The sequence below is a fragment of the Neoarthrinium moseri genome (assembly GCF_022829205.1).
Source record: "Neoarthrinium moseri strain CBS 164.80 chromosome Unknown scaffold15_Wmoseri_CBS_16480, whole genome shotgun sequence".
NCBI classification, from domain to species: Eukaryota; Fungi; Ascomycota; class Sordariomycetes; order Amphisphaeriales; family Apiosporaceae; genus Neoarthrinium; species Neoarthrinium moseri.
Window position 1 is genome coordinate 38,659 of NW_026055129.1, and position 11,983 is coordinate 50,641.

Genomic DNA, 11,983 nt, shown 5'->3' on the forward strand with positions numbered 1-11,983 from the left:
ACAGTTTGTGATATTCCTAGGCCAGGCCGGAGGATGCGCCGTAGGTCCCGCTCAACGCTGGGTATATCCAAGGACACTAGAGCCGAATCTTGTCGTGGGAGCGACATGGGCCTCACCATGCAGATGCAGTCACATCATTCTTAAGTAATATGTCTCTTGACGGTTGCTTATTAAGAGGCGGCTTACAACCCCTGGGTTTCCGTATGCCAGGTCTGGGTCTGAATGGCTCGACTCAAGCTGCATCTGCGAGATGATCCCTGCAACAGTGCTGGGAGAGATTGGAACTTCTCTAACGGCACTATAAGTCATCGCTATTGAGCATGACCATATCAAATCATATCCATTCGCTCGTTGCCGTTGCATCCGTACGCCAAGGTGGCTCGTTGACCATGACGGGCTGTTGGGGTAGAGCAGCTACATCCTCCGTCCAATAGGGGAGCCACATGCAGCCACTGATCGAGCTAAGCTATGTACCACACCGTACCCAGTGAGCATGGCGGGTACTTCGTATCCCCATAAGTCAGGGACCTGGACGGTACGGACCACCGCCCAAGGCTGACGACAACGCCAGTGCTGCGCCTGCAAGGGACGGAAGCATGTGAATTGCTCTTTGCACGACTTCCCAAGTCCGCCAGGCTCACCAACCAAGGTCAACTGCACCCCGAGAACCTCCAGACCGGCCCTCCAGCGCGCAACCCGGTGGGCAATGGCTTCTTGAAACATCGCCGACTGCCATCATCCCTCCCGACAGCCCCGGGAGATGCGACAGCACAGCACGCCCGCCCCTCGCATGAACCACCAGCCGGGTTCGCAGCCCAGGTCCTCTCCGGGGGTTCGATATGCCTGAGCATCTGAGCCCTTCGACAGCAGCACGACCAGATGCCATCAGCGAGCTGCAGCAGGAGAATGAAGCCCTGAGGCTCCTCTCGAGGTCCCCCCACCCGTACCACCGCCAGAAATCCGAGCTCTTGGAGCCTTCGGATCGCTTCGCAACCTACAGCACCGCCCGCTCGGCGCTCCGGTCCAGCCTCGACGGCAACCAGCCGCGGAGCCGCACTTCGTTTCCGGCCGTCTCCCGCGACACCACTCCGACGAGCGACAGCGGAACCGAGGCCGACGATGAACACTTCCTCAAAGGCCTGCCGGCCCCGAAGACGAAGCTGCACAAGGGCCTACGTGGGCGCAACGAGGTCCTGTCGGGAACCTCGACCCCTCTACCCTCGCCGGCACCGCTCGACGACGATGGAAGACGGCAGTTGTATGCCACCTCGGGTCCCAAGAAGGATCTCGGGGTAGGCAAGGGGAAGCGGGCAGACACAGATTACACGAGGCGCATGAAGGTAATAGTCCGGCGACTCACCGAGTTCCTATTGCTCGGAGGGCTTGGTGCTCTAGTCCAAGCCAATGACCAGGTCCGCCCAGTATTACAAAGATGGCATACAGGTAAGGCTTTCCTCAGGAACGAGCTTTGGACCTCCTACTAAGCTCTCCACAGAGCTCTACACCGCCCTTGGCCTAGCAGGTGCTCTCGCCGCGCTCTATCCCTTGAGGTTGACCGTTTGGGGATACCGGCATCGGTCACCTTCACAGAGGATACCAATTCATGTGTCCACATCACTGGACCCGGCGCCACTGTTATACCCCCCGAGCATCACCCTCTTCGTTTCCGCTCTCATCGCGGCGAACAGCGAAGCAGTTCTGCTCCCCAATATCATCCTATCGCTCTGTTCTCTCCCGCCCGCTCTGTTCCCAGCATTATCGGAGGGCGAACTGTGTAGCTCGCTGCACTGGCTTATAACATGCATTCCCCTCTTCCTTTCCAAAACAGACAGTGCCAAACTTGGATCACTACCGCCGGGAACCAATTCGCAACTTTCACCATTGCAGGCCGAAAGCCTGGTTCTCCTATACCCTCTACACAAATATCTGTGCATGACTCTGCATTCGTTCACGACTTCCAGTCTCTTGACTGCAGAGCTCCAGCTTCTATCAGTAGCACTCCTCAACGTGCTACTGTTAGCATACTCCCCGCAGATCACCATCCTCAAGGCCATGCTGTGGGTAGGTGGTCTAGATATCCTCGTGCTGTGCAGGCGAGTGATACTTTGGGCGATTTCTCTTGCTCGCGTGCCCAAATGGCGATTCAAACGTGTCGAGTTGCCAACGAAACGCTCCTCCTCTATATTTGCTGCCCTCATGTCGTGGAAACGAGTCCGGCACGATTTATTCCATGCCTCCATGGATAGCTCCTCCTGCAGCTCATGCGAAGCTGTGGACGATCATGAGGATAGTGACGGCTTTGGAAGCCCTTCGTCTCAAGGGCTCGCACGCGTGAGGACCGTAGGGATGGATGGCGCCGATGCGACTGGTTATGATGGGCCGCTCTCAGCTGTCGACGACGATCGCCACGAAGTCAAATTCACTTTGCCAGAAACGCAACAGGTCTTTGGCCATCAACGCCGACATACGTTGCCGACCCTCGATAGACCGTCCAAGAAATCTCCTACGCATACACCGTCAGGTCGACGAAAGCGCTCAGCCTCTTCGTCTGTGCGAGCATTCTTCTCGCTTACACAGACTCAAGCCACGACCAGAAAATGGCTGTATGCTCTATACGTCTATATCTGCATTATCGGGGCGGTCTTTATCCCTGTTGAGCTCCTCGGCGTTAAAGACTTTGTGCAGAAACATGCCTTACATGGATACGAGCCGGTGGGATGGGCGCTCGGCTATCTTTTTGGCGATCTGCCCTGGTTCCGGTGGCAAGTTGTGAGCCGCAACCTAGAACGGTGGATTTGCCTTCCACCTCGAACAGAGATCCAGGGGCTAGATGATCTCGGCTGGGTCCAGTATCTTCGACTGGGGGTTTTCGGTGAAGCAAACACGCGACTTCTTCTATGTGCCTACTACCTCCCGGTAATCGCATGTGGTCTCCTGGTCGTCTTTCAGCTTTCGCCAATCTACGAGGTGGACACTAGGCGGAAAGTCTTCCACTTCATGATGGTGGCCATGTTCGCCCCTTCCATCTACGTTGACCCACCGTTCGTGGCACTGGCACTCTCGATCGTGCTTGCTCTCTTCCTCCTCCTCGATCTACTTCGAGCGAGTCAACTTCCGCCCCTTTCGAAACCCCTCGCGTCTTTCCTCGCACCGTACGTTGATGGCCGTGATCTCCGAGGGCCCGTGGTCATCTCTCACATATTTCTCCTCATCGGCTGCGCCATCCCCCTCTGGTTGTCCCTCGGGTCACTGCCCCGAACGGGGTCTGGCTACATGGAAGGATGGGAGGTGCCTACTCGTGAGGTAAGCATGGTGGCTGGCGTCATCTGCGTCGGCTTGGGTGACGCAGCGGCCTCCCTGATCGGCCGCCGCTATGGACACCGCAAATGGCTCTGGGGCGGCGGCAAGAGTCTCGAGGGCAGCGTGGCATTCGCCACGGCGGTGTTTTTCGGCCTCATGGCCGCGTACGTCTGGCTGCGCATCGGCGGGTGGCCGTCTTCGGCACAGCTCGACACGCTGCCCGTGGTGATAACGAAGTCGGGCGCCTGCGCCAGCGTAGCCAGTCTTACGGAGGCTGTCCTGACCGGTGGAAACGACAACGTGATTGTGCCCGTGGTTCTCTGGACTTGTGTTAAGGGGCTCGGCATCTAGAGGTCATGCTTTACTTGGTACTCCTTTTCTTTCCCTCTCGGCGGTCCAGGCGTTTACGGTGACATGCAATCATGACAAGGGGGCAACGGAACTTGAACGAAAATCAAATGCATCTACGGAGAGGTCCTGGCTGGACGGGACGGCTTCGTGTCATGTTATGTATGTATCTAGACCTTGGTGGACCTGAAACTACTCATACCCTAGTCGCCTCAATTAGGGGGTTGTTTGATAATAGCGAGGTAAACATAGAGATGAGACACGCGCACGCATGCGTTGCGCGCCTACGGACTCTTTATACAGATTCGCAAGTAGTGAACCACCGTACCTACGAAGTATTGAGGATTCCAGTATCTCCGATAACCTGCGAGATTGCTTCTTCCTGCACCAGAGCCCTAGTCATGAGAACGGCGCGTGTAAGGCCCCGGTGTAGCACAAAGGGCACTGGCTAAATCTGCACCCCAAGATTTTCCAGTTGTGTAACTCCTTCTGGGTCTACGGTCGTTAGGTTTCGGATTTCAATTAGGGCGGTTGGGTTTAAGTAGCTCAACGAGATCCCGATCCGAACTGTAGGAAGTACCCTGCGATACTAAGCGGGCTCAGCTGACCGAGTGTCCATTAAGCAGGTAGTTCTTTCTCTTGCTCTATGTCAAGATTTCCATGATTTTCCACTGTCTATACTGTACTTTATGTCAGCCTTGATCCAGCCCCTTCATCCTTGATTTTGCTTTCCATACAATGGGGTATTTCACTACATCAGCAAGTATACAATATCTTTTTTAAGCCCGCGAGATCTCGGCCTTGACCCATTTCTCCAGGCCGCCTCTCGCGATGATCTCCTGGACGTTGGGCGGCATTTCGCCAACCTTCTGACTCCACGTCTGGCCGCCCTCGCCCTCGGTGACCGTGACCTTGCTCCTCCTCACGTCCCACAGGATCTTCCACCCGGTCCGTCTGGTGGGAATCTGCGCCTTTCCGTCCTCGGCCTTGAAGGTGTCCCGGAGCCTTTGGATGAGCTTGGGGACCTCCAGACCCAGGAGCCCGTTGTTGATGCTGTTCCGGCTGAAGATGTTCCCGAAGCTTCCAGAGACTACGAGGGGTATCTTTTTGGCCAGAATGGCAGTAGCCGCCTGTTCTCGCGAGCTGCCACAGCCAAAGTTGAAACCAGAGACGAGGATATCGCCTTCCTTGGCGACAGCACCAAAAGCCTTGTCGTAATTTTCCATACAGACCTCGGCCATCTTCTCAACAGACACATTGTCCTGATATGTGTACTTTCCGGGATATATGCCATCAGTATTGACGTTATCCGCATCGCAGAAGACGATCTCTCCCTCGACCTTCTCTGGAAAGCCCGGCAGAATGTCAGTGAGAGTCTCGGGGCCATCATCTACCTCTGTGGTTCCAGCGCCGCCCTCGGCATCGGAGATGAGGCTATCTGCCTGAGCGATGATCTTCTCCAAAGCTTCTTCAATGCTAATTGCGATGTCCTTTTCCAAGTTGCCATCTCCTTCACCAATGATGACCTTATCGACATCATCAGGCTTTTGATACCAGCCGGGTCCTGCAATCTTCCCCTGAAGAGCACTGGCGGCGACGACTTCAGGACTTGCCAGGTACGCTTTCGCTTCCGTTGAACCCATACGCCCCTTGAAATTCCTGTTACTCGCACTGATCCCAATTTCACCCGGCTCCAAGAGTCCAGTACCAAGACCGATGCAAGGACCGCAGCCTGATGGAAGGGGCTGCGCGCCCGCGTCTAGTAGTACCTGCCAGTCACCTGTTTCTTCCGCTGCCTGTTGTTCGACAGTAGACGCGGCAGCGATGTAGAAGTTTACACCTGGGGCAACCTTGGGTTGGGCCCCTTTGGCTGCTGCCTCTCTGAAAACGCGGGCAGCAGCGGCGAGATCGGAAGCTCGGGAATTCGTGCACGAGACAAGATACGCCTTGTTGAGTTTGATGTTCTGAGCCTCAAGGTCCTTCAACGGCGTGGCAACCTTGACCGAGTTGGGTCCTGAGACAAACGGAGCCAGTGTGGATAAATTCAAATACAGGGATTTTGCGTAGGTAGCGCCGGGGTCTGCTGTGAGTTTGTTCTGAATGAGATCGTCAATCTTCTGGTGTGAGAACTGGTTCAGAGCAACGCCGTCACCGAGAACAGCAGATGAAGTTGCCTTCGCACGCAGCCAAGTCTGCAGAGTGGCATCGATGGGGAAGAGGCCACTCAAGGCTCCCTGTTAACAACCCGAGTTAGTAATTATGTGGTGAAGTATGTTCTGGGGGTTACAAGTTCAAGCCAGTCATGGGGCGTGTGGCTTTTTGACCACACAGCTCCTGATTTCTTCAAACTTGCCAAAGAGGGTTAAAAAGTGCAAAGCGTACATACCCATTCAGTCGTCATATTTGCGATCGCAAGGCGGTCATCGACGGGTAGGCTCGCCATAGTTTCCTCTGAACCAGTAAACTCAATGGCGTGGTTGAGGACGTCGTCTTTGTTGAAGAGACCGCATAGCGCCACGATTACATCCTTGCCAGTAACGCCGGGAGGAAGAACGCCAGTCAAGGTGACCTTGGCGATTGGCGGCACTTGCCACCATGTGCGTCCTGTAGCCCAAATGCTGGCAGCGTCGGTACGCACTACTGGGGTGCCGAGGCAGCCCACACCACCGTACATGTTCGAATGAGAATCGCTTGCCACGGTGACAGTACCGGGCCACGCATATCCTTCTTCCACCATGATTTGGTGACCAATACCCCTCCCGGCCGGGTAGAAATCGACGCCGTGTTGCTGCGCGAAGTTTTGGATCTGGGAGTACTTCTTGAGATTTGACTCGCTCTTGTTCTGTACATCGTGATCCAATGTCATGACAAGCTGCTGGTTGTCATGGATCTTGGATGCGCCAATGGACATAAACTTCAAAGCAACAGGCCATGAATTGTCGTGCGTCATGCACCTCGCGGGAGACATTGTGACATAGTCGCCTGACTTGACAACCTTGCCCTGGGCTAGGCCGACGGAGTGTCTCTGTACAATCTTCTCCGTCAGGGTCTGGGGCGTCTGGGACGCCGTGTTGAAGGAGGAGAGGACGGCTGAAGATGCCGAATTGTCGAGCTGTGAATGGAACGCGGTTTGTCGTCGCTGGGAGGTCGCAGTGTATGGGCGTGCGATGGGCCGGCTGATGGACCGATGAGGGAGGGCATAGGTCCGGAGCGAGGCTCTGGCCGCCAGAGTCATACCCTGTGAATCGCGTCAGTTGATGATGTTCTGGAAACGAAGTATCAACGCAGGTACGTACTACGAAACGACGCATGGCTGATGATCAAGGGTCGCCGGTCTCATGGCAACCTTGGAACAGCACCAATTGGTAGGTATACAGAGAGGGGCGGCTCGCAGACCCGTCAATGGAGAGGAATCGTTGCGAGAGAGTCGCCAATGTAGTCAGACCATTGAAGACTGGTCAGGTACGAGGAAAAAAAAGTCTGGAGAATCCTTGTTCGGTAGGCAATTGTCGTGGGGCCGCGCTCCGGTATCGTGCCGTGCTGGATAATTACTTGCAGGTGATTGGACAGTGGGGGTTGACGGCCCCCGCGACACGCTGTGGCAAAGCCGCGTCCGGTGGCAGGCTGGCAGAACTGGCCGTTCACCTTTGGCGCACACGGCCTGAAGACGCCTCCTACAGTAGCCTCCTCATCAGCCACAAGAAGATCTCATTGTTTCCATGCACACAGCACTCATTCACCCACACTCCGGCGTTTGGGGCGCGTAGAGCCGATTGGTCACTTCGGGTGTTCCCACTGACTTAGCAGCCGAGCAGCCAATCTGCGAAACCGACTACGAACACGGAGTACAAGGGACGGGACACGGAGCAGATCACGTATCTGTAGTACAAGATGCCAAAGGATGGGGGGTGGCTTGCCAATACTTTCTTGCTTGCTGTAACTTACCACTGTGACTAATAAAGGGAGACAGGAGGCAGACATGGTGGACTTCTCTTTCTGACCAACTCGTGAATTGTGCTGCCTTGACTCGGAAAGTCGCCGAGCCGGGACAACTTTGAGAGGACTGGCGGAGGCCTCGCAGCTGGCCCGCAGCCCTTCGGCGGGGCGCGGCAGCCGGCGGCAGCTCCTCGAGACCCCTGAACACGCCGCTGGCGGGGGCTGGCTCGAACCTAGATTTGATAAATCCATCCATCGGCTTCTGCACGCCAAACCCCCGGGAGAGCCACGGGGTATGATGACATGTCCCTATGCGCATCCAGGGTGTCTGTCACAGTGTCTCTCTTATCCTCGCATTCCATCCATGTTCGAGCACATCCAGCCTTTTGGGAAGGATTCGAGAAGCCTGTAGCTTACACAGTACCCTCAGCTTACACGCCACGTCTGCCTCTGCGCGCGCGCCCCCCTGTCAGGCATCAGAATCAGTCTTCCGGCTTGGATCGCGCTCTTATCCGCCAGAAAAGCCCCTCCATCAGGAAGGATAAGGCACACTAGTGTCGCGGACGTGCAAGACAACCCTCCCAGCGCCGACCACCTGCACCAGAACTGCTCCAGCACTGCTCCAGCAGGACGGTTCGCATTCATTCTCCATATCCGCACATCTGCCCTCCTTGCTCTGCTCATCACCTTGCATCATAAGCTTGCTGTCCGGCGGTTATTCTCCTCGATAGTTGCCATCCCTGGTGGTGTCGCCGGCCTGCACCGGAACCCGAAACCCGTCTGATTTTGTATTGAAACCCAGCAGCTCTCTCGGGCTTGTATACACCTACACGACCTGAGAGACGCAACTTCGGATGACTGGTCTTGACAATGTCATCTTCTACGCCGGGGAAAAGTCCCCGAGTCCTGTAAGTGCTAGGTGTCGTAATACAGTCGAGTCCATCTTTTGCTGATTGCGTCAAAGCGCCTGTGTACTGTGCCAACATCGGAAGATCAAATGTGACCGGAACTCTCCCTGCTCCAACTGCATCAAGGTGAGAAACCAATATGTGTGCGTCTTTTTTGGCTTCCAGGCGCAGCCCTAACATCTTTGCGCAAAGGCCGGCGTGACCTGTACACCAAGTACTCCTGCTCCCGCTCGGAAGAGGCGGCGGCCAAATCAGGACTTGCAGCAGCGCTTAGCAAAGTGTGAGGAGCTGTTGCAAGAATATGCTACAGCCAAACCGCCAAGTACCAATGGCGAACCGGCGAATCCTGAAGAAACCTGGAGGTCACTCGGCAAGCTGATCATTGATGACGGGAGTGTACGCTTTATGGACAGCTTTCTGTGGGCGACTGTACATGATGAAGTAAGATAAACCCTACCGTCACACCACATTCCTTTTCAGTTCACCGGCCACATGTGCCCTCTTCCATCTGCTCCGGACAGGCCTCTAAAAGTGTTGGCAGGTACGAGCTATGCGTGAGATTGTCGACGAGGACGACAAAGATGATGAAAGCTCGGGCGTAACGCCCGCGGATGGCCAGACGCCTGATCATCACACCGGGTTACTGCTTTCGGATGGTTCGGACTCGAATCTGGCTGACTTGCACCCTGAGCCGGCCCATGTGTTTCGCCTATGGCAAACCTTCCTAGAGCGAGTGAATCCTTTGACCAAAGTGATACACGTGCCCTCGGTTCAACCATTAGTCGTTGAGGCAGCGACTAACAAAGACAACTTACCAAAGAATGTGGAGGCTCTGCTATTTTCGATATACACTCTAGGTGTAGTTGCAATGTCCGAGTCTGAATGTATCGCAGTACTCGGCATACCCAAAGACGACGCTTTTGCACGATTTTCAAAAGGTGCACGCGTTGCTCTGATGCGCATTGGCATCCTCCATAAATACGATCTCGTCGTTCTGCAGGCAATGGTCTTATATCTGGTAGGTGTTACAGCATCATGAAGGTACTTCTCGGACACTAATATGTGCTAGACCTCCATAAGCGGTCGCTATGATCGTCATGCAGCTTGGATCCTCAATGGAGTTATTATTCGCATTGCTCAGAAAATGGGCCTACACAGGGATGGTGAATTATTAGGTCTTTCTCCTTTTGACACGGAGATGCGGCGTCGCGTCTGGTGGCAGATTATTCTACTAGATGCCGTATACGCAATGATGTCTGGGCTTGGGCCATCTATGCTGCCACGACATTGGGATACGAAGGAGCCCAGGAACGTTAACGATGCAGACCTTTTCCCAACCATGACGAAGGTTGAAGCAAAAGACGGCCCGACTGACATGGTTTTCTGTTTGATCAGTTACGAGATTGCCAGGCTGTTGATGGAATACCCTGGCCTCGAATCTGTGATCCTGCAGAACGAACTGGGAACTGCTGATAGCCCTGGCACATCCGAGGTAGAAGCTGCGCGGCGACGTATAAACGACCTTGATTTTGCTATAGGAGAGATTCTGAGGAAGTACGGCGACCCATCCATGGGCCCGATCCACGAACTTGCCGCTGAACAGAGGCCAATGATGGTCAACAAACTCCGAGAACTCATTTGTCCTCCTCGAGAACAACCTGAATGGGGCAACGAGATCTTAACCCCGAAGGACAATTTATTCAAGATCGCCATTACGACTGGCGAGCACTCCCTAAGGATGTATTTGCACACGCAAAAGAGAGGCCATTTCCTGTGGTTCGGTAAGACTTGACCTCGCAGTCTTCTTGACCTCCTGTACTGATCTCAACTTTAGTTATGACCCACTTCCAAGTCGAAGTCTTCCTATTCATGGTTGGACAACTGTGCTCACGTACGAGCGGGCAGCTGGTCGATAGAGCATGGCACGTTGTTGATCAGTTCTACCACTATCACACCGAGATGTTTAAGCTGTCTATCAAGCCGCACGGGTCCCTGGCCGTCTTTCTACTTCGAGCATGGAGGAAGCGGGAGGGGGTTCTGCGAGCATCTACTGGCAACACCCCGACGACGCCGTGGTATATTGTGAGACTGCAGGAACTCCTCGGCGCCGATGCCGAGGCCCAGGAGGCCGTGGATGACGAGACAAAGGTGCCATTGCCGTCCGTCAATGTGGACGGCATGGCCAACAGCGTCGACATGCCGTGGGATCAGATGCTTGGTTTCATTGATACGTCTAGTGTACACTGGGATATGTTTGGCCAGGGTGGTCAAACCATGGGTACGGACTACGCAAACTATGGGTCGTCACATCTGGGACAATTTCACCATGTCAACCAGTGGTTGTAGTTTAAAGTTTATGAGTAATGGCGAATCACTACTCCTGTACGAGTATGACTCTAGTCCGAATCAAATAGAATTTCTGTCAAAGTGCGACGGGACGTGCTAGCAATCAGGCACATGGAACCAAGATTTTCACCCCATGTATACGTGTCTCGTCATTGTTCTAGGTCTTGGTGACTCATTGAGATGAACCAATCTGGCTTCGCCAAACGTGCTCGCACATGTTGAAAATACCGAGCTGCGGTAAGATTGCTGACCCGCGTTGGGCCCCCTAAAGTAGATAGCTCTGTACCTTTTTCCTGCCGCTAAGCTCTGGTGGCTGTTCCCGTCCTAGGCTCTCGGGCTCGGAGCGGAGCGGGCTTAAGGACGCCCTGAAAGTGTGGGTGTAAGCATTCCCAAAAGCCGAACCTGGCCACAATGGAGCACCTGTGGTGGTTTTCTGCTATATTGAACTATTAGTCGAGGGCCTACTTTGGCACGGAAAAGTTCATTGATAAGTAATTACAACCTTTGTAAGTCTCGATGGTTGATGTACAAAGTCCCGCTTCTGGTATGCGACGCTAGTCAAATGCATCTAGTCAATGAAAGCAAAAGAATGCTCTCTGCTGCGGAAGGAATGCCATCATCCCGTCTCAAACACATATTCGATGGTAGCAGTCTCCAACAGCAAGACACCAGGCAGCCATATTTCGAGGTGCGGGAAGCCTCGTCAGCTCGGTGAGGAATCCTTTTGGGTAAACAGGTACTATGTTTGTGTTGAGATCGCTTCGGATATGAACTCGTCAACTCGGTGCCGAACAAGTTTGGTGGTAAGCGGCCAACGCTTGCACCACCAGTTCTCTGGGACTCCAGGCCTGCCAGGGAAGCCAAAGCGATGCAAATAGCTGACCAATCCGCCTGATATTAGGCCACGAAGCGGGCCGCACCATGCTGGAACGGTGCCCTGCCGAAACATGCAGGCTTATGTTTATGACTCTTTAATTGCCCGAAATCCGTGTGGTCCTGGCGGGCTAGAGGACGCGCACTACCGCCAGACTGTTTAGCGGTGCCCACGCGGCGGGATTGGCGCAGGCCGAGCACCGACTCGTGGGTCGGAGTATCGGTCGTAACGTGCAACAAAGCCGTCCCCCCTTGGGAGGCAGACTGACATA

At 54.6% G+C, this 11,983-nt stretch overlaps 3 protein-coding genes across 3 annotated transcripts; 2 read left to right on the top strand and 1 right to left on the bottom strand.

The window, feature by feature from the left end:
• Positions 1 to 839: 839 nt before the first annotated feature.
• Positions 840 to 3,651, top strand: JN550_005034 (uncharacterized protein; the record flags this gene model as incomplete). Its single annotated transcript, XM_049316617.1, has 2 exons — positions 840 to 1,443; positions 1,496 to 3,651. The coding sequence occupies 2 exons, from the start codon at positions 840 to 842 to the stop codon at positions 3,649 to 3,651; spliced, it is 2,760 nt and encodes a 919-aa protein (XP_049172835.1).
• Positions 3,652 to 4,427: 776 nt separating this feature from the next.
• JN550_005035 (uncharacterized protein) lies at positions 4,428 to 6,959 on the bottom strand (the record flags this gene model as incomplete). The annotated part of the gene is made up of 3 exons (XM_049316618.1): positions 4,428 to 5,882; positions 6,035 to 6,886; positions 6,945 to 6,959. The coding sequence occupies 3 exons, from the start codon at positions 6,957 to 6,959 to the stop codon at positions 4,428 to 4,430; spliced, it is 2,322 nt and encodes a 773-aa protein (XP_049172836.1).
• A 1,479-nt stretch (positions 6,960 to 8,438) lies between these two features.
• On the top strand, positions 8,439 to 10,838 carry JN550_005036 (uncharacterized protein; the record flags this gene model as incomplete). The annotated part of the gene is made up of 5 exons (XM_049316619.1): positions 8,439 to 8,492; positions 8,685 to 8,933; positions 9,034 to 9,510; positions 9,562 to 10,273; positions 10,327 to 10,838. 5 exons carry the CDS (start codon positions 8,439 to 8,441, stop codon positions 10,836 to 10,838), a joined length of 2,004 nt encoding a protein of 667 aa, XP_049172837.1.
• Positions 10,839 to 11,983: the final 1,145 nt, after the last annotated feature.